At 42.4% G+C, this 27,844-nt stretch overlaps 1 protein-coding gene across 2 annotated transcripts; it reads right to left on the bottom strand.

The window, feature by feature from the left end:
• Positions 1 to 7,685: 7,685 nt before the first annotated feature.
• Positions 7,686 to 17,745, bottom strand: LOC135526239 (hepatic and glial cell adhesion molecule-like). 2 transcript variants are annotated; one of them, XM_064954421.1, is made up of 5 exons: positions 17,536 to 17,745; positions 16,922 to 17,254; positions 15,895 to 16,149; positions 10,159 to 10,266; positions 7,686 to 10,016 (listed from the first exon to the last, which is right to left on the bottom strand). In XM_064954421.1, the coding sequence occupies exons 1-5, from the start codon at positions 17,582 to 17,584 to the stop codon at positions 9,775 to 9,777; spliced, it is 987 nt and encodes a 328-aa protein (XP_064810493.1). In that variant the 5' UTR covers positions 17,585 to 17,745; the 3' UTR covers positions 7,686 to 9,774. The 2 variants fall into 2 exon arrangements, with proteins under 2 accessions (XP_064810493.1, XP_064810495.1); XM_064954423.1 differs by lacking the exon at positions 16,922 to 17,254.
• Between the last annotated feature and the right edge of the window lie 10,099 nt (positions 17,746 to 27,844).

Genomic DNA, 27,844 nt, shown 5'->3' with positions numbered 1-27,844 from the left:
ATAAATCAAATCAAATTTTATTGGTCACATACACATGGTTAACAGATTTTAATGCAAGTGTAGCGAAATGCTTGTGCCTCTAGTTCCCGACCATGCAGTAATATCTGACAAGTAATCTAACAATTTCAAAACAACTACCTTCTACACACAAGTGTAAAGGAAAGAATAAGAATATGTACATTTAAATATATGGATGAGAGATGGCCGAACGGCATAGGCAAGATGCAGTAGATGATATAGAGTACAGTATATACATATGAGATGAGTAATGTAGGGTATGTAAACATTATATAAAGTGGCATTGTTTAAAATGACTAGTGATACATTTATTACATCCAATTTTTAATTATTAAAGTGGCTAGAGATTTGAGTCAGTATGTTGGCAGCAGCCACAATGTTAGTGATGACTGTTTAACAGTCTGATGGCCTTGAGATAGAAGCTGTTTTTCAGTCTCTCGGTCCCAGCTTTGATGCACCTGTACTGACCTTCTCCAACCTATCTCCTGATTCTGCCTTCTGGATGATAGCGGGATGAACAGGCAGTGGCATGGGTGGTTGTTGTCCTGGATGACAGGAAGCTTGGCCCCAGTGATGTACTGGGCCATACGCACTACCCTCTGTAGTGCCTTGCGGTCCGAGGCCGAGCAGTTACCATACCGGGCAGTGATGCAACCAGTCAGGATGCTCTCGATGGTGCAGTTGTAGAACCTTTTGAGGATCTGGGAAACCCATGCCAAATCTTTTCAGTCTCCTGGGGGGGAATAGGCTTTGTCGTGCCCTCTTCACGACTGTCTTGGTGTGCTTGGAAAACGTTAGTTTGTTGGTGATGTGGACGCTAAGGAACTTGAAGCTCTCAACATGCTCCACTACAGCCCTGTTGATGAGAATGGGGGGCGTGCTCAGTCCTCCTTTTGCTGTAGTCCACAATCGTTTCCTTTGTTTTGATCAAGTTGAGTGAGAGGTTGTTGTCCTTGCACCACACGGTCAGGTCTCTGACCTACTCCCTATAGGCTGTCTCGTTGTTGTCGGTGATCAGTCCTACCACTGTTGTGTCATCAGCAAACGTAATGATGGCGTTGGAGTCGTGCCTGGCTGTGCAGTCATGAGGGGGGAAGCAGGAGGCGGCTGAGCAGGCACCCCTGAGGGCCCCCGTGTTGAGGATCAGCTTGGCGGATGTGTTGTTACCTACCCTTACCACCTAGGGGCGGACCGTCAGGAAGTCCAGGATCCAGTTGCAGATGGAGGGATTTAGTCCCAGGGTCCTTACCTTAGTGATGAGCTTAGTGGGATCCTGAAGTCTTAGAGGTTTCTTCTTGAATTTTGGAGAATGCCTACTACTGTACACTGCTAACGTTTTTCCGTCTCACCATTTTACCCTGTTAATTCAGGTTTATTATCTGCTGAAACTTTTCAGTTTGAGGCATGTAACATACAGTACCAGAAATTTTGGACACACCTACTCATTAAAGGGTTTTTCTTTATTTTTACTATATTCTACATTGTAGAATAATAGTGAAGACATAAAATAACACATATGGAATCATGTAGTAATCAAAAAACCAAATCAAAATATGTTTTATATTTGAGATTCTTCAAAGTAGCCACCCATTGCCTTGACAACAGCTTTGCACACTCTTGGCATTCTCTCAACCAGCTTCATGAGGTAGTCACCTGGAATTCATTTAAATTAACAGGTGTGCATTGTTAAAAGTTCATTTGTGACCAGTTTCAGGAAACTAGGCGTATGTCACACACGCATTCTTTTGGAAATGCCTTCTGGAACATGTCAACTTTCATAACAAACTTGTATGCCATCTGTAAATACAAATAAATGTGTTAAATTATGAGTTGCTGGTTAAGCCACCTTCCCACGAGCCATTATTTGCAGAGATAATGAATGGTCTGGACATGCCGAGAGAGGAGAGAATTGATCTGCCATCAGGCTTCTTTTTTTTTTTTTTTTGAATTTTACCCCTTTTTCTCCCCAATTTCGTGGTATCCAATTATTTAGTAGCTACTATCTTGTCTCATCGCTACAACTCCCATACGGGCTCGGGAGAGACGAAGGTTGAAGGTTATGCGTCGTCCGATACACAACACAACCAAGCCGCACTGCTTCTTAAGTTAACACAGCACCATCCAACCCAGGAGGCCAGCCACACAATGTGTTGGAGGATACACTGTGTACCTGGCAACCTTGGTTAGCGCGCACTGCGCCCGGCCCGCCACAGGAGTCGCTGGTGCGCGATGAGACAAGGATTTCCCTACCAGCCAAACTCTCCCTAACCCGGACGACGCTAGGCCAATTGTGAGTCACCCCACGGACCTCCTGGTCGCGGCCGGTTACAACAGAGCCTGTGCGCGAACCCAGAGTCTCTGGTGGTGCAGCTGGCGCTGCAGTACAGCGCCCTTAACTACTGCGCCACCCGGGAGGCCCTTTATAGAAGGCTTCTGTTTATTTGAGCTGGTCAGTCTGTGTTGGTAAAACTGTCAAACATGGCTTTTAAGAAAATGCAACATCTAGTGGAGCTGTATTAGTGTTGCTCTCCACATTCTGGAGGATCCAGTTTTGAAATCAGTGGAATTAGAGTATGATAGCTAAAGAGATGGAGAAAACCCCTGTCCCCAGATTACATCTTCAAATTAAGGGCAACGTGGCATGGCATCCATGACAGGGAGCCGCGTCCATCATGCATGAGAATGAATACCGGTAAGATAGTCTAGCATTAGCTAGCTACATTTTCATATATTAAACATTTCTAATTTAGACAGAAAGTGGTTTAATTTCAAGCTAAAGTGTGCTGCTACCTAACTAGCTAGCTAACATTCGTTGGCTGGCTCCCTAGCTAACGTTATGTGTATGACATTATTTGTATCCCAGAATCTTTTGCTTTGCTATTTAGAGCCTAGTGTTAGCTAGCTAACATTGAACCTAGTCGTTTAGCTCCCAGCAGATTCATGCAGGGTAGTAAACGACATGATTTGGCACTATGTTATTTGATACGCTCTCTCTGCCTACTTCTCTGTGATTGTGCTTTTATTTGCAGATTGGGGACAGGTGGAACTGATTGGGTCCTCAAGGTGACAAGTTGAGCCTGGGTTTGGGATCAACTAGGAGATAAAAGTTCCTGGTGCCCAGTCCTTGCTCTCTTTCTCCCCAAAGCACCATTTTGTTTTATGATCTGGTTGATTATGTTTTTTGAGTAGGTGTACCCTTTAGCACTTACACACATTTTACCTTCATCCAAGCATCTCCATTACACCCCTCACATGCCTACTTTCACACTTCACAGGTTAGTTTTCCTTTGTTGCTTTATACTTTGTTAGTTATTACATGTTTTTGTTACTCCTTAACTGCCAATGTGTACTCCCTCGCTTATCACCATCTAAGAGCCAGGTTGTGACAAATAGGGGCTCATCCAGGACTTTGCCTTGGTTATTTTGATGTTATCCCAAGTATATATGGTAATTGGTTAGCGCTAATTGGTGACTCTTTGGTGGATCTTGTGGTTTACTTAGTTGTGTTATTGTCCCAGAAGCTTGTATGGCTATTTGGCCATTTGTACGTGCTATTGTATATTGGGAGGTATGTACACTTTTTGTAGTTGTGTGTTTTAATCACACTTCAATTGGTTTAGAGAAATTTCCTTCTATGGTATCGGTTTGATGACTTTGTTTATTTATTAGTTTTGATTTGGTGCATTGGTGGAGAGAAGACCACAAAGTCTATTTTCTTGTACTGTCTAGAGACACTTTGTTCTGTTCCCTGTTGGGTCATCAGATTATGGAGGTGAGTTATCTTTGCAATGTTTGACAGAAGTTGAGGCAGACATAACTCATTTTCCAGAGCTTTGGTTTTTCCCCATTAGGTATAGCAACGTATTCCCACTGGGGCACGTTGTGCATCGTTTGTTATTTTTGTTTGGTGATAGCGGTCAGAGCAGTTAGAGCAGTTCTCGGGAGCACATTTGGGGTTGGTTACCAGCGAGCTGGTTCCGCCTTCATGCCAGCGTCTCTAGTGCATCAATCCCCGCCGCAAATCCACTGAAAACTAGGGTTAAGTTTAACAATAAGATTTTGGGAAACTCAAGTAATGCTCATCTGATGTGATTCTTGTTCTGTAGTCGATGTGCTCATTAGGGCAATTCAAAGTCTGGGCTACTAATCTGTTAATTTGGAAGTAGCATTATGGTGCCTTTTGAGGATTTTGTCCGTGCTCCTTCTGAAGAGTTGCTTATGCAGTTTACTGAAGGAACCGCTTTTGAAATTGAGTGAGTATAATCATGTTGAGATGAGTGACAAACGTCTCAAGGATACAGTGAGGTCTATTCTGTCAGCTAATTTTCTTTCTGCTGGTATTTTGAAGGTAGAATTGTGGGAACCTGTATTGAATGTACCAATTGTCTAGTGCTGGTTTGACATTTGAGCAGAAAAAGGAGTTACTTTTATTGCAGCTAAATCATGACAAAGATCTTGAAAGGTTGAAACAGCAAAAATAACTAACTTGATTTTGACATTTTGAAGCAGGATACGGAACAAGCTAAACTGTGGTTGCAACATCAGCGTTTAGAACTTGTCAGAGAAGGCAAACTTTCAGGTGAATTTTCTTTTGAGAATGACTACTCAAGCTCCCCATTGGGACGCTTTTCCCTTGGTCATTCTCCGTCTTTTGATGTTGCTGGTATTCTCTGGTTGTTGCCTACATTTACTGAAAAGGATCCTGATCATTTTTTAAACGTTATTTGAACGTGGAGCAGATTCTCGGGCTTGGCCTGATGCAGACCGTACTTTGACACTTCAGTGTGTTTTGACTCAGGAGCTCAGGAGGCTTACTCATCTCTTAGCGTTTCAGATAGCGACGATTACATAAAGATTAAAACTCTTTTCCTGCATGGTTTCGAGTTGGTCCCTGAAGTGTATCAATAGTATTTTAGAACTTTGAAGAAAGGTTAAAAACAGTCTCATGTGAGTTCTCTGGATTTTTGTTAACTAAATGTAATCGTTGGTGTACTGCGTTAGCAGTCACTAGTTTTGAAGATTTGTGCAACCTGATCACCCTCAAACAATTCAAAGAATCTGTCCCTGATCATCTTGATATAAAGTACGGACTGCATCTGAGGCTGCTGTTTTGGCAGATGAGTACATACTGACCGACAAAGGCAGTTTTTAAGGGTCCCGTATGTGAGATTGGGGACAGAGGAACAGTTCAAGTCGATTCCGGTCAGCAAATTCCTTTAGTTCTGTTTAATGACCCATTTCCATCCAGATCTTTACGTGCTTAATATGGACAGAATGATGTCAGTAAAATCAAATTATTGTCAAGGTAAAGGCCACTGGAAGAACAAATGTCCTGTCCTTGGTAAAAAGGTAAGCAGATTGGCCAGCACACATTTAAAACCTGTTGCGTTAGCTGGGCCTGTTCCTCATGTTAATCCTGTTGCACAAGCTCAAGAATTGTCCAAACCTTTTAATACTGGTTATTCACAGTTTCTCAGAGGGTTATTTTCACTATTGGGAAGTGATGTGCCAGTAAAGATTCTGCGAGAGTCTGGTGCCTCTGAATAATTTGTTTGAGTCTGTTCTGACTCTTTCTCTGGAGACAGGAACCAGTGTCCTAATTCAAGGGATAGGTTTGAATACGTTGTCTGTACCCTTGCAGGAAGTCAAACTTAAATCTGACCTGCAAGGTTAGGTTTCCCTTGGGGTGCGTCCCTTTCTGCCCGTTGATGGTGTTTGTGGTTTTTGGGTAGCAACTTAGCCGGTAGTCGTGTCTGGCGTGATATATCTCCTCTGGTGGTTTCTCATACCCCATCCCATGTAGGGATTATCGATGAAAACATACAGAGATTCCCAGAAGTATTCTCTGCTTGCGCTGTGACTCGTGCTGAGCAGTGTTGACACTACGGTCAGAACGGAACTTACACAACACATAGCTGAACAGGGTCACTACATTCAAGAACAGTTGTTGGTGAGGAAATGGACACCGCACAGCAAAAGTTGTGTGGGTAATGCTATTGTTTAGATTGTGTTTCCTTCTAAGCTTCGAGATCTAGTTTTGAAAACATCATGACTTTTCTGGTCACTTAGGGGTTAGTAAAACCTATGATTGAATTTTGGGTATTTTTCTTGGCCTCATTTTATAGAAAGACATTTCTGCTTACATCAAAACATTCCATGTTTGTCAGCTGACTGGGAAGCCTAATCAGATGTTAAGGCCAGTCCCGCAATGACCTATTCCTGTTACAGACCAGCCATCTGAGCATTTGATTATTGATTGTTTTGGACCCTTACCCAGTTTTATTGCTGGTAGCACCTACATGTTAACTGATGTGTCAGGCTATGAGATCTCCTGAAGCCTATCCACTTTGCAACATTACCACCAAGTCTGTTGTGAAGGGTTTGTCACAGTTCATCTCAATATTTAAAATACCTAGGGTGATTCAGAGCGATCAGGGTTCCAACTTCACTTCGCACAAGTCTTGCGACTATTGCGTATTAAACTTAGTCAGGCCAGTGCTTATCATGTGCAGAGTCAAGAGACCCTTGAGCGTTTTCAGAATTTGAAGTCACTGTTATGTGCTTACTGCAGCTACCACAGACCACCTGTACTTCATCCACCTTCGGTCTGCCTCCATCACCACCAGCATCTTCAAAGGGACCTGGGACTTCGTCAGTGGACTACGGGTCCTCAGATTCAGGGTCCTCAATGTCTACAAGGTTGGGTGGCTGCTCCTCACTGTCACTGTCAGAATCTGATCTGACTTTCATACAGACTCGTTGTCAGAATTTCTACAAATCTCCAGAATTTCTGCATTGGCGCTACAGCTTAGCCCACTAGCTACATACTGTTGAAGTCGTAGGTTTACATGCACTTAGGTTGGAGTCATAGCTTTCACCTGGAGTCACCTGGTAAGTTTGTCATGGAAAGGGCAAGTGTTCTAAATGTTTTGTATACTCTGTGTACATCCTCAGTTTACAGTATATGAATTTCACATTCATCTAATTGTTTTGACATGAAATCCCTATTCTTCCTTTTTTATCGTCCAATAGGGGACATGACAAGATGTCAGAAGAACACGTTAGGTGTATGATTAGAGAAGCATTCCTGGGCATCTGTCACCTTTCCTATATATCCGTAACCATAGAGAGGTAATGATCCTGGGGCTGTGGAGAATTCAACTGTGATTGGCCATAAAGACTGTGTTTATTACTCCTCAGATGGTATGAATGGTAGGCCAATGCTCTTAACCTTGGACCTCTGACCTCTATACTGTGCTGTTAGAGAAGACAGGCACAACTTTTCCTTGTTTTTAAACACAGGATTTTAATATCAAATTGCAGTTTCCCATCACACAGCAGTATCAACGATGAAGAGTGCCAACTGATTCCACTGCATGTTATGTTTGTGTTGATCAGTATCTATATTTCTCAACATCCTCTTCTCAGTTTGTTCTTTTAGATTCACTTATTTTGAGTGACACTGACATAATGGGGAAGTCCTATATTCTTTACTTTTAGTTATTCAGAAGAGCTAACCAAATATGGTAACATCTTGAAGGAAAGCTACATTATGTTGGTTTTAGCCAATCAGTCTGTCCATCACCTCTGGTTGAGGGGATTTTAAACTGGAACTCATGTGACTCAAAAAGGAAATGCAAAAATAACATTAAGCCCACAAAACCAGAGATGTGGAAGAAAAATATATTTTGATTGTGAAAAGATATGGTCATGTATTTCAGAAACTATTTTACAACATTAGCTTATTATTGCACTAGCTATATTAAAAAAAAGAAATTGCTAAAAAACAATATAAAGATTATCATGTATCTTAGATATGAGTCATGTCAGGATTATTGTCCTCATAGACAAATGACTAATAAGAGTGCATTACATTTTTTTTCAATATCTCAGGATGTGTCCATGAGGGAGACGGACCGCAAGCCTCAAAGTATTGACTTAAGGTATTGGAAATTAGTAAGTATGTAGACTATAATATCTAAAACATTTCTGTTATGCAATTATTAAAAATCACAAATTCCTTAAACATTATTTTAAATAACGATATCATTACTTCTATCATGCAGCAAAAACATGTAAGACTTTATGACCTATCACACAACTGACACAAGGAACACGTGAACACCACACAACTAAACCCAGCAACAACAAAAAAGTCCTCTCTCTGTCAACTGCATTTATTTTCAGCAAACATAACATGTGTAAATATTTGTATGAACATAAGATTCAACAACCGAGACATAAACTGAACAAGTTCCACTGGCATGTGACTAACAGAAATTGAATAATGTGTCCCTGAACAAAGGGAGGAGGGGGGGGGGGTCTGTCAGTCAGAATCTGGTGTAGCCACCAGCTGTGTGAAGTACTGCAGTGCATCTCCTCATGAACTGCACCAGATTTGCCAGTTCTTGCTGTGCGATGTTACCCCACTCTTCCACCAAGGCATCTGCAAGTTCCCGGACATTTCTGGGGGGAATGGCCCTAGCCCTCCGATCCAACATATCCCAGACATTCTCAATGGGATTGAGATCCGGGCACTTCGCTGGCCATGGCGGAACACTGGCATTCCTGTCTAGCAGGAAATCACGCACAGAACAAGCAGTGTGGCTGGTGGCATTGTCATGCTGGAGGGTCATTTAAGGATGAGCCTTTCAGGCAGGGTACCACATGAGTGAGGAGGATATCTTCCCTGTAATGCACAGCGATGAGATTGAGCTTGTTGTCATTGCAGGCAGTCTGATAATTCTGTGACACACCGCACCAGACTATGACGGACCCTCCACCTCCAAATCGATCCCGCTCCACAGTACAGGCCTCGGTGTAACGCTCATTCCTTAGACGATAAACGCGAATCCGAGCATCACCCCTGGTGAGACAAAACCGCGACTCGTCAGTGAAGAGCACTTTTTCCCAGTCCTGTCTGGTCCAGTGACGGTGGGTTTGTGCCCATAGGCAACGTTGTTGCAGGTGATGTCTGGTGAGGACCTGCCTTACAACAGGCCTACAAGCCCTCATTCCAGCCTCTCTCAGCCTATTGCGGACAGTCTGAGCACTGATGGATGGATTGTGCGTTCCTGGTGTAATTCGGGCAGTTATTGTTGCCATCCTGTACCTGTCCCACAGGTGTGATGTTCGGATGCACCGATCCTGTGCAGGTGTTGTTACACATGGTCTGCCACTGCAAGGATGATCAGCTGTCTGTACTGTCTCCCTGGAGCTCTGTCTTAGGCTTCTCACAGTACAGACATTGCAATTTATTGCCCTGAACACATCTGCAGTCCTGATGCCTCCTTGCAGCATGCCTAAGGCACGTTCACAAAATATCTTTGAAAAAGGGCCGTTTCTTTTTTTTTGTTTTTGTGTTAAAACGTGATAAAGAAAAACTGAAGTGATGTATCCACTTCTTGGAAAGAGACTATGTGGTCTAAAGTGTGAACATGCAAAACAAAGCTGTTACTGTAACTGTAAGACAACATAATTAGACATAGCTGTCGTCTGTATCAACTCTGGGCCTCAGGTTTGCATCCCAATAATTTCTCCTTCTTCCAGATGTGTGCACTCCTTCACTACTCCCCACAAATTTAAAAGAATTGGATTGGTATAGGCATGTGCAACGAGGAGCTGCCATATAACATGAATTTCCTTTGAAATACGTGAAGGGAAGTGAACAAGTCAACACTTTAGGAGAAAGGAGAGATTATTGGGAGGCAATGAGTGATTAAAGTCTCAGCTTCTTCTATCTAGACAGTACCTTGCTCACTGGCCTCTCTGTACCCTGGCGTACACACAGTCCTCCTCCTCAGGTGTGTCTACCTTCTGCCGGGGACCCTGTAATGTTTTAATCTGTCCATACTCCACCTCCATCGTCTGCTGGGGACCCCCCGCCACATTCACCTGTCTGTCCTTCAGCTCCACCAGCGCCTCCCTCTCCTTCTGTCTCATCTGCTTCTTTTGTATCCTGACATCAGCGTATTCCACATCCGGGCTGTCATCCTTAGCTGTGGAGAGAGAGAGCGAGCGAGAAAGAGATCATTATTCTTGCCATTGAAGCTTTTCTATGGCAAGACTGACGTGGCAAATTCAATTTCTTCCCAAGTTAATGGAGATAAAATGAAGAGCTACAGCTAAATATCCTCTAACCTGAAGTCTTTGGAGGTTTCTTTTTCTTCTGGACACAGTAAACTACCAACACCACCACTAGGACAAGGACTACGGCTGCCAGAGACCCTGCTACCGTCCCTATGATCTCTGGGTAAAAGAGAGGAAACAGAGACAGAACAACATCAGCGCTAAGGTTGTTTCATTGTAAAAACAGCCACATATATATAGTGCCTAAGAAAATATATCAGGCCCCTTGACTTTTTTCACATGTTACATTACAGCCTTATTCTAAAACTGATTAAATCATGAATTTCAATCTACACAAAATACCCCATTTTGTGAAAGCGAAAACAGTTTCTTAGACGTCTTAGCAAATCTATTACATTTAAAAAAAACACATAACTTATTTCCATGTGTCACGCCCTGACCTTCATTATCTTAGTTTTCTTTATTTTGGTTAGGTCAGGGTGTGACGAGAGTGGTATGTGTGTTTTGGTCTTGTCTATGTTTTTTTTGTATATCTATGGGGATTTGGTATTGTCTAGGTAAATGTAGGTCTATGGTGGCCTGAATTGGTTCCGAATCAGAGACAGCTGTTTATCGTTGTCTCTGATTGGGGATCCTATTTAGGTTGGCATTTTCCATTTAGGTTTTGTGGGTTATTGTCTATGTGTAATTGCATGTCAGAACTTATTATTAGCTTCACATTCATTTTGTTAGTTTGTTTAGTGTTCTTTGCGTTCTTTGTGCAAATAAAGAATAATGTATTCAAATCACACTGCACCTTGGTCTCCTCCATACAACGAACGTGACAATATGTTTTCAGACACTTTGCTATGAGACTAGAAACAGAGCTCAGGTGCATCCTGTTTACATTGATCATCCTTAAGATGGCTCTACAACTTGATTGGAGTCCACCTGTGGAAAATCCAATTGATTGAACATGATTTGGAAAGGCCCACACCTGTCTATATAACATCCCACAGTTGACAGTGCATGTCAGATCAAAATCCAAGTCATGAGGTCGAAGGAATTGTCCTTAGAGCTCCGAGACAGGATTGTGTCGAGGCACAGATCTGGGGAAGGGAACCAAAGGTCTCAAAGAACACAGTGGCCTCCATCATTCTTAAATGGAAGAGGTTTGGAACCACCAAGACTCTTCCTGTGGCTGGCTGCCCGGCCAAACTGAGCAATCGGAGGAGATGCGTCTTGGTCAGGGAGGTGACCAAGAACCCGATGGGCACGCTGACAGAGCTTCAGAGTTCCTCTGTGGAGATTAGAGAACCTTCCAAATTGGCAACCATCTCTGCAGCACTACACCAATCAGATGTTTATGATAGTATGGACAGACGGAAGCCACTCTTAGTAAAAGGCAGGACAACCCACTTGGAGTTTGCCAATAGGCACCTGAAGGACTCTCAGACCATGAGAAACCGGATTCTCTGGTTTGATGAAATCAAGATGGAACACTTTGGTATGAATGCCAAGCGTCACATCTGGAAGAAACCTGGCACCATTCCTACGGTGAAGCATGGTGGTGGCAGCATCATGATATGGGGATGTTTTTCCTTTTTGGACTGGGAGACTAGTCAGGATCGAGCAAAGTACAAAGAGATCCTTGATGAAAACCTACTCGAGTGCTCAGGACCTCCGACTGGGGCGAAGGTTCATCTTCCAACAGGACAATGACCCTAAGCACAGAGCCAAGACAATGCAGGAGTGAAAGAAGGGAGTCTCTGAATGCCTTTGAGTGGCCCAGCCAGAGCCTGATTAAACATCTCTGGAAAGACCTGAAAATAGCTGTGCAGCAACACTCCCCATCCAACCTGACAGAGCTTGAGAGGATTTACAGAGAAGAATGGGAGAAACTCCCCAAAAACCGGTGATCCAAGCTTGAAGCCTCATACCAAGAAGACTCTAGGCCATAATCACTGCCAAGATGCTTCAACATAGTACTGAATGAAGAGGGTTTATTAAATTATTATTTTATGTATTTTTACATTTGCTAACATTTCTAAAAATCTGTTTCTTTTTCATTGTAGGGTATTGTGTGTAGATTGATGAGGGTAAAACAATCATTTGAATCACTTTTGGAATAAGGCTGTAACGTAACAAAATGTGGAAAAAATCAAGGGGCCTGAATACTTTCCAAATGCACTATGCATAAAGGCCATAACGTCTTAATGATAATGACACCAATAATACAACAGGATGAGCATTATCACTTAAAGTCCACAGGGTCTGATGGGCTTTTGTCAATGTGACATGATTGTGTGTAATTGCTGCACCCTGGGTGTGATTTCTGGGTCTGGTGGTCACTGGGTTTTCAAGCCCCTAGTCCTTACTAGTGGTTGCCTCTGTTGTTGGGGCCACTGTTGTAGGTTTAACACACAGGGTATTATTAACCTCATAACCACTCGCTCAGCAAAAAAAGAAATGTCCTCTCACTGTCAACTGTGTTTATTTTCAGCAAATGTAACATGTGTAAATATTTGTATGATCTTAAGATTCAACAATTGAGACATAAACTGAACAAGTTCTACAGACATGTGACGAACAAATATGGAATAATGTGTCCCTGAACAAAGGGGGGTCAAAATCAATAGTAACAGTCAGTATCTGGTGTGGCCACCATCTGCATTAAGTACTGTAGTGCATCCCCTCCTCATGGACTGCACCACTCTTCCCTCAAGGCACCTGCAAGTTCCTGGACATTTCTGGGGGGAATGGCCCTAGCCCTCACCCTCTGATCCAACAGGTCCCAGAGGTGCTCAATGGGATTGAGATCTGGCCTCTTTGCTGGCCATGGCAGAGCACTGGCATTCCTGTCTTGCAGGAAATCACACACAGAACAAGCAGTATGGCTGATTCCTTAGATGCTAAATGTGAATCCGACCATCACCCCTGGTGAGACAAAACTGCGACTCGTCAGTGAAGAGCACTTTTTGACAGTCCTGTCTGGTCCAGCGACGGTGGGTTTGTGCCCATAGGCAACGTTGTTGCTGGTGATGTCTGGTGAGGACCTGCCTTACAACAGGCCTACAAGCCCTCATTCCAGCCTCTCTCAGCCTATTGCAGACAGTCTGAGCACTGATGGATGGATTGGGTGTTCCTAGTGTAACTCGGGCAAGTGTTGTTGCCATCCTGTACCTGTCCCGCAAGTGTGATGTTGGGATGTACCGATCCTGTGCAGTTGTTGTTACACGTTGTCTGCCACTGTGAGGACGATCAGCTGTCCGTACTGTCTCCCTGGAGCTCTGTCTTAGGCGCCTCACAGTACGGACATTACAATTTATTGCCCTGGCCACATCTGCAGTCCTCATGCCTCCTTGCAGCATGCCTAAGGCACATTCACACAGATGAGCAGGGACCCTGGGGCATCTTTCTTTTGGTGTTTTTCATAGTCAGTAGAAAGGCCTCTTTAGTGTCCTACGTTTTCAGAACTGTGACCTTAATTGCTGTTAGTGTCTTCATGACCGTTCCACAGGTGCATGTTCATTAATTGTTTATGGTTCATTGAACAAGCATGGGAAACAGTGTTTAAACCCTTTACAATGAAGATCTGTGAAGTTATTTAGATTTTTACGAATTATCTTTGAAAGACGGTCCTGAAAAAGGGATGTTTATTTTTTGTAGAGTTTATACTCAGTTTCCAGTTTATTTGGTACACCGATCTAGTACTGGGTTTGACCCCTCTTTGCCACCAGAACAGCCTGAATTCTTCAGGGCATGAAAACATTGCTCAATTGTTTTCAAGGGACCTAACATGTGCAGGAAAACATTCCTCACACTATTACACCACCACCAAACGCATGTACCGTTGACACCAAGCCAATGACGTGTATTCATGGAGGCCAAGGGAAGCCGGGCTTCCCCAAATAATGTATCCTCCCTCACAAAAAAATATATATATAGCTTTCGTCACTGTGTTTCACAATTTTCCATCAATTCGCAAGAGGCTGAATTTATCTCACAGGAGAAAGCATCTGGCCATCTATCTGATACTGTCTGGTCTGGTCCAAACGAGTATGACATTGTTGCCACCCCTAGCATTGAATGAAAGGGAACCAAGTGAGCATTTGGACTCCCTTGACAAATAAATTATAACACATTTGCTAATCATTGTTTAGCTAAACTGAGCGAACTGTGAATGGTCATGGCGAAATAATAAAAAGTGTCAAGGGAAGCCAGCTTGGATTTGGTGTCTCTCCTCTCAAATCGCTTTGAAAGCATATGTCATTAACAGAAACAACTTGAATTGTTGCATCTCGTTGTGTTGTTGTCCTCCGGTGGCTAGCTGGCTATTTAAAATTGTGTCTTTCCTAAATTATCCATGGATGGAGATAAGGATTTGGACTTGCGGTTTTACTTAATTCTCCATCCAATGATTTTTAAGGGCAATTCTGATCCAAACATTAATGCATACACTGTTGTGACCCTAGTCTGAGAGGATGGAAGTTCAATATGCAAAGTAGCTAGATGTAGAAGGCTAATGTTAACTAGCTAACGTTGCCCATGAACGGAAGTTAGGCTAGCGAGCAAACATTTTAGCCAGGTAGCCTAGGACAACAAAATTAGGTGTGTACTGTATGACAAAGTGACAGACAGTTTCTTCAACATGAAAGAGAAGAGGATGGCATTGCCGTTTCTCTACAAGTAGGGTGAGTCAACATGTTTTTTTACTTGCACGAACGCGCGCACACACATACACAAGCGCAAACAGAAATCAGAACCATGGACAGCCACATCATATTTAGTTTATGTTGATTGGCCAATTTTTTTTTGGGGGGGGGGGTATCTTTCAGTTGTCACTGTATTAGACTAAGCAGAAGTGATTTGATGATGTGGAATTGGTAAAGTGTAAATGGTTCTGGAATAGTGGAGGCAGCAACTGTTTTCCTTATGACCTGCGGTAACTCTGTGGTTCTAATTCAATAGTTAAGTGGTTCAAAAAATTCGGAAACATTAACTTGCTTAAGTATGCTGTAGCTCAACTGTCTATAATATGCAATATGCGTTGTGGAGTTCACAAGACAGAGTTTGCTATCCGGTTTTGTGATAAAAAAAAGGTGTGGTTGAATTTATTCTGCCACTGTTGTCTTAATGTCTTGGCCTTTAGGCCTGTATATCATGGTCACAAAGCACACGAATTAACAGAAAACAAATATCAAAATACATACAGTGTAGGTTGTAATATGGCTTTTTTGGGGTGGGGGGGGGGGGGGGGCTTGGCTTCCTTAGGGATTTTACCCACACACAGCTACTGCACCAAGCAGGATGGGTCCATCAGCATGACGCAAGAAGAACCAGGATTATTCAGACCAGGCAATGTTTTTCCACTCCTCAATTGTCCAGTGTTGGTGATCGTGTGCCCACTGGAGCCACTTGTTCTTATGTTTAGCTGATAGGAGTGGAACCCGGTGTGGTCATCTGCTGCAATAGCCCATCCGGGACAAGGACAGAGAGAAACCATTCTGCACACCACTGTTGTACTGCAGCATTATTTGCCTGGTTGTGGCCCGCCTGTTAGCTTGCACAATTCTTGCCAATCTCCTTCGACCTCTCATTAACCAGCTGTTTTCACCCATAGGACTGCCGCTTACTAGATGTTTTTTGTTTGTCGCACCATTCTCGATACACCCTAGACAATGGTGTGAGTGAAAAGCCCAGGAGGATGGATAGTGCTGTTTCTAAACAGATTAATTTCCATTGATAAGGGCTGATCATTATTATAATCATCATCATTATTATCATTGATATTAAACAGTATCTTACCTGGACAAGGTAAGATCACCCTGCTGACAGTAACACTGCTGATATTGTTTCTGATGGTGCAGTTGAGATCCCCAGACAGGCCTTTTTGCAGTGTGATGGAGTTTGTCTTCTCACTAAAAGAGTAGTCATTGTTGTTCAGTGGGTGTCCATCCAAAGTCCAGCTGTACTGGGGACTGTCCCCCTCAGAGGAGCAGTGTACCCTCATCTCTCCATGAGACAGACACTTAGAGGACAGCTTAGCCTGTGTCACAGGGGCTATGGGGGAAGATGTTATAATGTGGTTACTGGTTGCTGTCTAGCTTATCAAAATTACAGATATGGAAGCATATTTACAGTGGCTTTTTACAATTTTTTTTACAAATGAATAGAAAATGAAAATCTGTCTTGAGTCAATAAGTTTTCATTCCCCTTTAGTTATTGCAAGCCTAAATAAGTTCAGTAGAAAAATGTGAAGAAGGTGAGCCCGGGCGTGGTTTAGTTATGAATTACACTTTGGATGGTGCATCAATACACCCTGTCACGACAAAGATACAGGTGTCCTTCCTAACTTACTTGCCAGAAAGGAAGGAAACTGCACCGGGATTTCACCATGAGGCAAAACATTTACAGAGTTTAATGGCTGTGATAGGAGATCATTGAAGATGGATCAACAACATTATAGTTGCTCCACAATACTAACCAAATTGACAAAGTGAAAAGAAGGAAGCCTGTACAGAATAAAAATATACCAAAACATGCATCTTCTTTACAAAAAAGCAGTAAAGTAATACTATAAAAAAATGTTGCAAAGTAATTAACTTTTTGACCTGCATAGCATAGTGGTGACCATGCACGCATAGAGGTGGTTAAGTCAAGGGGCATGGATACTTTCTGAAGGCACTGTACATATGTTTTGTTAGTTAAACAAATGCATTCTTCATTTGATTTATAAATCAACGCATCATTTTTGTTCAGTAAATGGTCTAAATTCATATTGAGGAAGCAAATAATTATAATTACTTTTTTTCTTAGAGAATTTACTTTTTACCTTCAATGAACAGTTGTAGTCTTCTGGAGTCCAATAATATTCCATTTGCATTAAATGTTTCAGCACAGTATTTATCAGAATCATTCCTTACTGTGTTATCTATCCTGAATATCCCATTGTTTATAATGAACTCTGACCTGCCATTAATAGGCCCTTTTGTTATCGAAATGTTTTTTCTCATTGTGAGTATCTCTGTTTTAGCACCAGTTGGGTCCTTCCAAAATTTAACCTGATGTCCACTGGCGTTGGTGATCAGCTGGAGATAGACAGTTCCTCCCAGAGCTCCATAACACTGAGCTCCATCCTCTCTAGCATCACAGGGGCTCTCCATGCCTTAGAAACAAGAGAGGGATGTGTTCTATCGCTGTCCGCTTTTGAGTCATGTTTACTTTTATAGATGAGGAGACACCAAGCAACAGTACAAAGAAATGAATGGCATCAAAGGCAATATACAGTAATAGCACCTCAGTCAGTCATCATTTTCATGGAGACAACTCTGTGTTCTTTATTGTTTTGCTAACCAACGGGATTCTGAGTAGCCCATAGTGATGCTCTCGCTACATGTTTTACAAGCCTCTTCATATTATACCAACACATATCAATTATTTTCTTACCATGAGACACTCCTGCTAAGATCACCAACAATCCAAACACAGTCTCCATATCTCTTCACAAGGACTCGGCTTAGCAAATAAACTTCTTGTACTTTAACAATGTCCTCTATCTTTCATCCGGTGCTGAATTTCCATAACCTGTCGATGTTTTACGGCATAAATAAAACCTACGGAAAAGATGGTATAAAAGACACTCCAGCTGTCTCTTGTCACTCAGTAGAAAGGAAATGTGTCATTTTGCACTGACCCTATTAATAGGTTGTGACTCAGGGGGAAGAGCCTCTTTAAAGTTGCACTTCTTCATTAAATTAACAGCCAGGCTGGCTAAATGTCTTGTGTGTGATGACATCTGATAAAATATCTCAAATAAAAAGTGAAATGTGATGCTACACATTTTTATGTGCTGTTTAGAACCTAAAGGGTTCTTTGGCTGTCCCCATAGGAGAACTCTTTGAATAACCCTTTTTGTAACGGTTCTCGTCTGTCGAAGGAGAAGCGGACCAAAATGCACCATGGTGGTTATTCATGTTCTTTAATGAAAAGGAACTCGACATGAAATAACTGACAATACAAAAACAACAAGCGGACCGTGAAAACATATACAGCCTATTTGGTGACAACAAACCCAGAGACAGGAACAATCACCCACGAAATACTCAAAGAATATGGCTGCCTAAATATGGTTCCCAATCAGAGACAACGATAAACACCTGCCTCTGATTGAGAACCACTCCAGACAGCCATAGACTATGCAAGACACCCCCACTAAACCACACACCCAATACCTAACAAAACCCCAAGACAAAACACACCACAATAAACCCATGTCACACCCTGGCCTGACCAAATAAATAAAGACAAACACAATATATTTCGACCATGGCGTGACACTTTTTGTGTTCTAGATAGAACCTGTTTGGGTTTAATGTAGAACCAGAGAGAAAGAGGAAGAGAGATTTGATCTAACATACGTTTTTTAATGTTGAAGTTGATATGAGCATACCGATATAGGTAGGACACGTGACATCCCTGCAACTTTGAGAAAAAACACTTTATATTTGTTTTGTCTCGAGATGGCTATGCGTATTCGTGGAATGAGGCTAGCAGCATAGCGTCTCTCTCCATTGAATACGGCCGTTGACGTCAGCTACTCTCATCGAATATTCAAAAATGGATTATAATAATGAGATGTATCCACTAATCCAAATAAATGAAAGGCGAGAGCTGGCGTGTCGCTTTGTGGACGACTCCCATTGTTAGGGCAGAGAGACATGTAATCTTGTCAGTATATTCATGATCTTTGTTTTGCTGCACCACCAACTAGAAGATAAAAATAAAAGTGTGTTTTGGACTTTGAGGTGTATAGAAGACTCTAGTGCCCAAAATCCTGTTTTAACATGGGTTGTGCCATTGAGGACTGTCACATTTTGAAGTAGTGAGACTTCCTAAGGGTTAAGGATCACATAATTCCATCCAGGTCATCAGGAGAGATCAGCCAATGAATTATACTTGTAAGCAAACATTCTATAACTGCAGGTAGCAGTAAATCGCAAACCTTGGCTTTATACCTGTTCAAACAACACACTCTAGGAGGCAGTATGCACCCTTTCAGTTTGTTTACCAACTGATAGGAGAAGAAGATGAAAATTGACTACTTCAAAATGGAGATGGCCTCAATGTACTGTCATGCGCAGGTTTTTGGAGCAGCACCCGCCTCATGCCTACCACATTAGTTACGAGTCCTACCCGGTATCTGACATCAGGACAGGTTTTCCACTGCAACCCAACCCACCCTCGTAGAATTGTTCCGAGAGACAATCTGTGATCTATTTATTTCATTGTTTTTACGTCTCCAAAATAGTAGGCTATTATTCCCATCACCCTTGTGAATTTATTTATTTATACTGTATCCACAACACAGAATGTGTCATACCACTGTACAATGATAATACAATGTACGTAATATTGAGAGTGTGTCAAATTAAATCTAATTGTATTGGTCACATACACATATTTAGCAGATGTTATTGTGGGTGTTTTATAAATGCTTGTGTTTCTAGTTCCAATAGTGCGGTAATATCTAACAATTCACAACAATACAGACTATCTAAAAGTGAAAGAATGGATTTAAGAAATATCTAAATATTAGATTGAACAATGTTGGAGTGGCATTGACTAAAATACAGTAGAATAGAATACAGTATGTACATATGCTGCTGCCCCTGCTGTGTTCCAGAACCTGGTTAATGACGTTCTCCGCGACATGTTGAACTGGTTCGAAGGTGAGAGAAGTGGTGGATTGGCCCCAGCCTACGTCCAGAGTGCAGCTGCAACATTTCCTGGTATTTGTCAACTTCTATTGCCGCTTTATCCAGGGTTACAGCACCCTGTCTTCCCCTGTCTGCACTCACCTCTCCCAAGATTCCATTCACATGGTCCCCAGCTGCTGACCGTGCGTTCCGGGTCCTAAAGCACCGCTTCATCACTGCTCACATATTGGTTCATCCTGAGCCGTCCTGTCAGTTCATGGTGGAGACTGATGATTTGGATGTTGGAGTGGGGGCTGTCCTGTCCCAGCGTTCTGCCCTGGACCTCAAGTTACATCCCTGCTCCTTCCTCTCCCATTGCCCCAACACCACGGGGAGGAACTACGATGTGGGCAATCGTGAACTTTTCGCAGTGAAGATGGCGTTGGAGGATTGGAGACACTGGTTGAAGGGGGCGGAACATCCGTTTGTTGTGTGGACTGACCACAAGAACCTGGAATATCTCTGCACCACCAAGCGTCTCAATTCCAGGCAAGCTAGGAGGCCCTGCTTTTCACCCGGTTTAACTTCTCCCTCTCCTACCGACCAGGATGCAACAACATCAAGATGGATGCGCTGCCACTACCCTATAGCCCCGTGGCTACACTCTCGGACCCCGAGACCATCTTTCCCACCTCGAGTCTGGCAACAACACTCAACTGGGGAATAGGGAAGCAGGTCTGTGAGGCGCAATGTTTCCAGCAAGAACCCTGCAGGGGACCCAGATAACCAGAGGTTTGTGACTGACGCTGTCCTCTCCTCAGTCCTGGAGTGGACCCTCCAGGCTTGCCTGCCACCCTGGCTCCCATCGGACCCTGGCCTTTGTGCGACAACGCTTTTGATAGCTTACCATGGTCCTGGACGTCTCCGCGTTCATCGCCGCCTGCATGGTCTGTGCACATCCAATCACATTAACCGTTACTCTCTCGCAGGAATTCCACTAACGGTCCGTATGTATCCAAACGTATTTGCTGCTCATTCAGTTTGCTCAAAAATGGATAAATGGTTAAAAAAGTAAGGCCCCGTCCATAGAGACACATACCAGCTCTACTGGTAGTACTGCTACCACCACCTGTCGATGACACGAGTTGTTCTGCTTTCACGAGCACATCCAATGCTAGCATCAGTAATTCTACATGTTGTTAGCCCAGCTAGCATGGACACTGACAGTTGTGAATCTGATGCAGCTGAAGAACTACTGCCCCCTTACCCTGGAAGCACCGGACAACAGACAGGGATGTTAGACAATCGAAGAGGCGCAAATATGATGAGAACTACAATGATTTGGGGTTCACTTACATTGGGAGTAGTGCCTTTCCTCAGCCACAGTGTGTTACATGTGCAGAAGTACTATCTCACAACTCGATGAAACCTTCACTCTTGCGCAAACATTTAGAAACAAAACATGCCAATTTGAAAAATAATCCACAGGAGTTTTTTTGCGAGAATTAAAATGACTTTTGAGTAGTAAGACAGATTTAGTTGGATCAAAGCAAGGGGGAAAGCCCCAAAAAATATACAGCCAATGGATGACACAAACAACTGGATTCGTTATCCCTTTCATGCCCTGCCTCCAGCCCACTTACCGATATCTGAACAACAGAGCCTCATCAAAATTGCAACAAGCAGTTCTGCGAAAATTGTGTTTAAATCAGAAGCCTCTGCAATAGAGAGTTGTATGCAATAGTTAAGTATAGTGTCACTCATAAAGTGAACGTCTGCTTTTCTCAAATCTTACATGCCTGGTAGTGACATGGGTCGATCTGTGATGACCTCAAACGGACTCAACCCTGTGGTTTTGTTAATTGTTGCCCGTATACGACATAATACCTTAGGCAATGCATCCGAGTTGTATTTCCTAATCAGTTCTGTTGACAGAGGTGTTCTCTCATCTGTAAAGATTTTTCCATGTGCTCTCATTTTCAAAATTGCAACTTGATGGGCTTCTTTATTTAAAGTGTGTATACCCGCCCTTGTTTTGTGCGGGATTATTCTTGTGTTACTTGTGTGTGTTATTAGGTGTGTTCGTGTTCTGGGGCTGGTCCATATTTTTCCGCGCCCTGTGTTGTGGGCATTGCTTTTGGTGCCTGATGTCGTGGACATTTTCTGTATTTACCAAATCATGAGAGCAAACCACACACAAGTCAGAGTTATCATAAAGTCCATCTTTAATTATATGAGCTCCATCACAACCCTGTGACTCTAAGATCAATTCATTGTCTATCAATGTATTCTCTGAGAGTCCTTACACATTGCAACTGAGATCCTTTATAGCAAAGACACACATAGCCAGACAGTATTGGCCATAAATTATCGTTCAGCTTTGTCTCCTAAACTATGTTATTTTCTCGCTCTCAGAACCATAAAACAAAACCTATCAACAGGCATATATCAAATGCACCCCTCCTTGACAAGATGACAGAGACACAGTGACTGGCACAGAGACATTGTGGAGCCAAGAGATACACGCTTGACCTCTCCCCTCTCTGCGGCCCAAGTAACTTAGTCCTGACAGAGAACAGATGACTGCAAATGGCGAACAGTATTATACAAAAATAGACATTCTGATGAGAAGTAACTCACAAACATATAATGAAAATAAAACATCTTATCTATGTTACCCAACTAATTCTGATTATTCCCCAACACGTATTAAAGTGCACTTCTTCCTGTGGAACTCTCTGCTCTGCGCCTGATTCTTCCTCACACACCTAGTCCCCCGTGACAATTAGCCCATACAAATGCATTGAATAACAGATAGTCCCATGAAAGAATCTAAAGGATATTTGTTCTGAAGTGTCTTTCCTATATCTGAGAGATATAAGAAATATCAGGAAACGTGTATATACACTACCATTCAAAAGTTTGGAATCACTTTGAAATGTCCTTGTTTTGATAGAAAAGCACATTTTTTTTGTCCATTAAAATAACATCAAATTGATCAGAAATACAGTGTAGACTTTGTTAATGTTGTAAATTACTATTGTCGTTGGAAACTGCTAATTTGTTTATGGAATATCTACATAGGCGTACAGAGGCCCATTATCAGCAACCATCGCTCCTGTGTTCCAGTGGCATGTTGTGTTAGCTGCATTAAGTGCATTAAAATGCATTAAGATGGAAAGAAATTCCACAAATTAACTTTTACCAAGGCAAACCTGTTCATTGAAATGCATTACAGGCGACTGACTACCTCATGAAGTTGGTTGAGATATTGCCAAGAGTGTGCATAGCAGTCCTCAAGGCAAAGGGTGGCTACTTTGAAGAATCAAAAATGTTTTTTTCATCATTTGATTTCTTCACTATTATTCTACAATGTAAATAATAAAGAAACATCCTGTAATGAGTAGGAGTCAACTTTTGACTGGTACTGTATATGTATATACTGTATATTACATGTTTTTTGCACTGAACAGTCTCATATATATACTTCCAAATACTGTTGCGTGCTTGTATCATCATCTGTAAAATTAAACTCAAAACGGGGACAGTAATAGTCACTGACTTACTTCTTGATTTTCAGGTATGGTGACCTCTTGTGATGCTAGACAGAACAGGTCATGTTATGCAGCTCTGGGAGGAACTGTCTATCTCCAGCTGGTGACTGATGCCAGAGCATATGAAATCATGCTTAAAAAAGACTCCAATGGTAATTCTATACGAATATTCCAAATGAAAGACAATGAGGTGATAATCCATGACTCCATTACAGCTAGGTCACACTACTTCATCAGCAATGGGACATTTATGATAAATAACACAGAAAGGACTGATTTAGCTGAATACGTAATTGTAACCTTTGATAAAAATGGAACATCATTGGGCACCAGAGGACTACAACTGTTAATTGAAGGTAAATGCCTCACTCTCTAACTCATGACTATATTATTTTATTATTTGATACATTCATTTCACTATTCGCTTCCTAGATATTAATTTAGGACATTTCACCAACAAGTATGATCTATTGACTTATAAATCAAAGTAACTAAAAATGCATTTAATAATGTGTAACTATTTAAAATATATAAATGTGTCCATAGAGCTGTAATTGTGATAAACTAGACAGCAACCAGTAACAACATTATAACCTCAACATAAATACCATTGTTGTCACGCCCTGACCTAAGATATCTCTGTTTTCTTTATATTTTTGGTTAGGTCAGGATGTGACTAGGGTGGATACGCTAGTTTTTGTATTGTCTAGGGGTTTTGTATTGTCTAGGGTTTTTGTATGTCTAGATTTTTGTGGGTCTAGGTATTTGTATGTTTATGGTGGCCTGATATGGTTCCCATTCAGAGGCAGCTGTTTATCGTTGTCTCTGATTGGGGATCATATTTACGTAGCCATTTCCCCTTTGGTGTTTGTGGGTTCTTGTTCTATGTTTAGTTGCCTGTCTGTACTATTCATATAGCTTCACGGTCCATTTTGTTATTTTGGTTGGTTTGTTTAGTGTTCCTTCTTAATATAATAAAGAATGTACGCATACCACGCTGCGCCTTGGTCCGATTCATACGATGAACATGACAATTGTTCATCTTCCCCCTAGCCCCTGTATCCCCTGCAAAGCTGTCCTCTGAGTGCCTGTCTAATGGAGAGGTGAGGGTGTCCTGCTCCTCTGAGGGGGAGGAGCAGGACACCCAGTACAGCTGGACTCTGGATGGACACCCACTGAGAGACACTGAGGCCTCTCCTGGTGACAAGACAGACACCATCACGCTGAAGAAAGGCCAGTCTGGAGATCTCACCTGCACCGTAAAAAACAACATCAACAGTGTTACCACCAGCGAGAGAATCTCGCACTGTCCAGGTTATCTGCTGTTTAATTTATGTTGTTAAACAGACAAATGATTAATGATAACAATTATGATAATGGTCGATCCTTATCAATGGAAATTAACCTGTTGAGAAACTGCACTGTCCGTTTGCCAGTGTTTAATTCAGATACACATTTGATTCCTGTATTTATTGCCTACAGCACTCATATATATTAACTGCACCAAACCCAACAAGACAAATACAGCAGAATGGGTGATTGCAGCTGGTAATACCCTGTGTGCTAAGCCTACACCAGTGGCAACCACGACTGGAACTGAGGCCTCCACCAGTAGAACAACCACTGGTAAGGTACTTGACACCTTTGTGACCTCCAGACCCAGCAATCACACAAATGCCACCCAAAATATCAGTGACAAAAGCCCATCAGACCCTGTGGAATTTTAGTTAGTGATAATGCTCACCCTGACGTTTTATTGGTGTCATTATTGTACCGTTTAGTGTAGTTTTTTAAAATTCGAACCATTTTAAATAACAAGCACACATAAAACTTGAAAAAGCCATACTTGCACTTGAGTAAAATCCTCGAGGATAACACACAATAATGTCTGGGACTTATTTCCATGGTGGTCCTCTTGTCACGAATATCACGAATATCCTCTTGTCACGAATCTTCCCGTTCGGGTGGCGCTCGGGGTTCGTCGTCGCCGTTCTACTAGCTGCTACCGATCCCGTTTCTCCTTTTCATTTGTTGGGTCTAATTGGTTTCACCTGTTCCTTGTTTGGGGTTTTGGGTCGGTTATTTACGTTCTGTTAGCCCGCCTGTGTTCGTGCGGGCTTGTTTGCTGTTTTTGGTCAAGGAGTGTTCCTGTCTTTTAGATTTTCCGCTGACCGCGTATGTACCTGTGTCGTACATTTTGGAGTGTTTTACGCCTGTGTTCGGCGTCACCCTCTTTATGCCCTGTGATTGTACGGAAATAAAGTGTTTTCACAAATCCTCTGCTCTCTGCGCCTGACTCCATACCCATCACTCTTCGAGCCATAACACCTCTTGTGACAAGATGGCCATGCAAGATCAAACACGGTTCCACACAGTACGACAGCGAGATAATACAGCATAAAAACTAAAGGAGACCGTCTATCAGAACGTCTATCACGGCAGTTATATCGAAGGGGACATTCATAATGGAACAGAAGATTTCAAACAATGCAGAGAGAGCTTCTCCAAGACATGTGCTAATGTTAGTAAGCTCTGTGCTAAGTATGCTCTCCAACATAGTTTTACTTTAGTGAGATACCAGAAGTGTAGAGATCCGCATAAAGGAAAAGACTGAGAACAAGCCTCTTTCGTATCGTTTATATACAGTAAAAACAGTAGTTGTCCATGCAGGCTCCCCTGCAGAACACTACAACTTATTGGATTTGCCTGAAACAGTGAACCATTTAACCTCTTCCACTTGCTCCCTACTTGACAAGTAGGACTTTAACCAGCCTATAGGGATACTGTTTAACTCCAGTGCCTCCAGTTTGGAGATTAGGAGACAATGGTTGACTGTATCAAAGGTCTTTTGACAGTCAAGAAGTATCATTCCACAAAGACAATTAGCATTTCCTGTAAGTGCAGGAGGATTTTTCTGCTGTAACAAAAGGCCTAAATTAAAATCCTATATCTGTAGTAACATTGGTGGCTGGTTTTACAATGGAACAACCTTCCACACTTCCATATGTTGTTTTGCTTCCTCTCTTTTACCCAGTGATCATCTGGATGGTAGCAGGGTCTCTGGCAGCAGTGGTTATTGTCCTAGTGATGGTGTTGGCAGTTTACTGTGTCCAGAAGAAAAATAAACCTTCAAAGACGCCAGGTTAGAGGAAATTTATCAGCACCTCTTCATTTTCTCTTAAGTATTATAATTTACCGCGTTTACCAGTCTTGTCATTGAAATACTAGATGTAATGTCTCCCCACCTGTCCCTCTCGCTCTTGCTCTCTCTTTCTCTAGCTAATGATGACAGCCAGGTTGTGGAATACGCTGATGTCAGGATACTGAAGAAGCAGATGAGACAGAAGGAGAGGGAAGCGTCGATCGAGGTGGAGTATGGACAGATTAAAACATTAGAGGGCCCCCAGTGGAAGGTAGACACACCTGAGGAGGAGGACTGTGTGTACGCCAGGGTACAGAAAGGCCAGGAAGCAAGGTACTGTCTAGATTCAATGTGATAGAATAGAAGGACACAAAGTTGAATCTGTCACGGCCATCTTCCTGGAAGGAATAAGAGGACCAAAGCGCAGTGTGTTGAGCGTGCATTTTCTTTTATTGATAAAAATGTTGCCAACAAAATAAAGGAACGACCGTGGAGCTTAACAGGGCTATAGTGCCACTAACAAAGATCACTTCCCACAATAACAAAAGGGAAAAAGTCTGCCTAAGTATGATTCTCAATCAGATACAAGTATAGACAGCAGTCCCTGATTGAGAACCATACCCGGCCAAAACATAGAAACACAAAACATAGAAATCAGAACATAGAATGCCCACCCAAATCACACTCTGACCAAAATAGAGACACAAAAAGGCTCTCTAAGGTCAGGGAGTGACAGAATCACTGAGAGTCTGAGATGAATCACTGGTTGCGTCCCAATGATCTCTCCTTTTCTTGTTCACTTCCCTTCTTGGATTTGGAAGGAAATTAATGGAATATGGAATCTCCCTGTTGCCCAAGCCAACACCAATCCAATGCTTTTAAATGTGTGGGAAGTGGTGAACGAGCGCACATTTCAGGAAGAAAGAGATTATTGGGATGCACTCCCTGAGAGGCCCAAAGTTGATACAGACGACAGCCATGTTGAATTATGTTGTCTTAGTTACAAAACACAGCTGTTACTTTAAATGTATGTTCACACTTTAGAGTGGACACTGTCTGTTTCCAAGAAGTGGACACTGTCTGTTTTCAAGAAGTGGACACTGTCTGTTTCCAAGAAGTGGACACTGTCTGTTTCCAAGAAGTGGACACGGTCTGTTTCCAAGAAGTGGACACTGTCTGTTTCCAAGAGGTGGACACTGTCTGTTTCCAAGAGGTGGACACTGTCTGTTTCCAAGAAGTGGACACTGTCTGTTTCCAAGAAGTGGACAATGTCTGTTTCCAAGAGTGGACACTGTCTGTTTCCAAGAAGTGGACACTGTCTGTTTCCAGAAGTGGACACTGTCTGTTTCCAAGAAGACTGTCTG

The sequence above is a fragment of the Oncorhynchus masou genome, chromosome 32, assembly GCF_036934945.1.
Source record: "Oncorhynchus masou masou isolate Uvic2021 chromosome 32, UVic_Omas_1.1, whole genome shotgun sequence".
NCBI lineage: Eukaryota > Metazoa > Chordata > Actinopteri > Salmoniformes > Salmonidae > Oncorhynchus > Oncorhynchus masou.
Note: the sequence above shows the minus strand (reverse complement) of the source record. Positions and strands in the feature narration are given on the sequence as shown.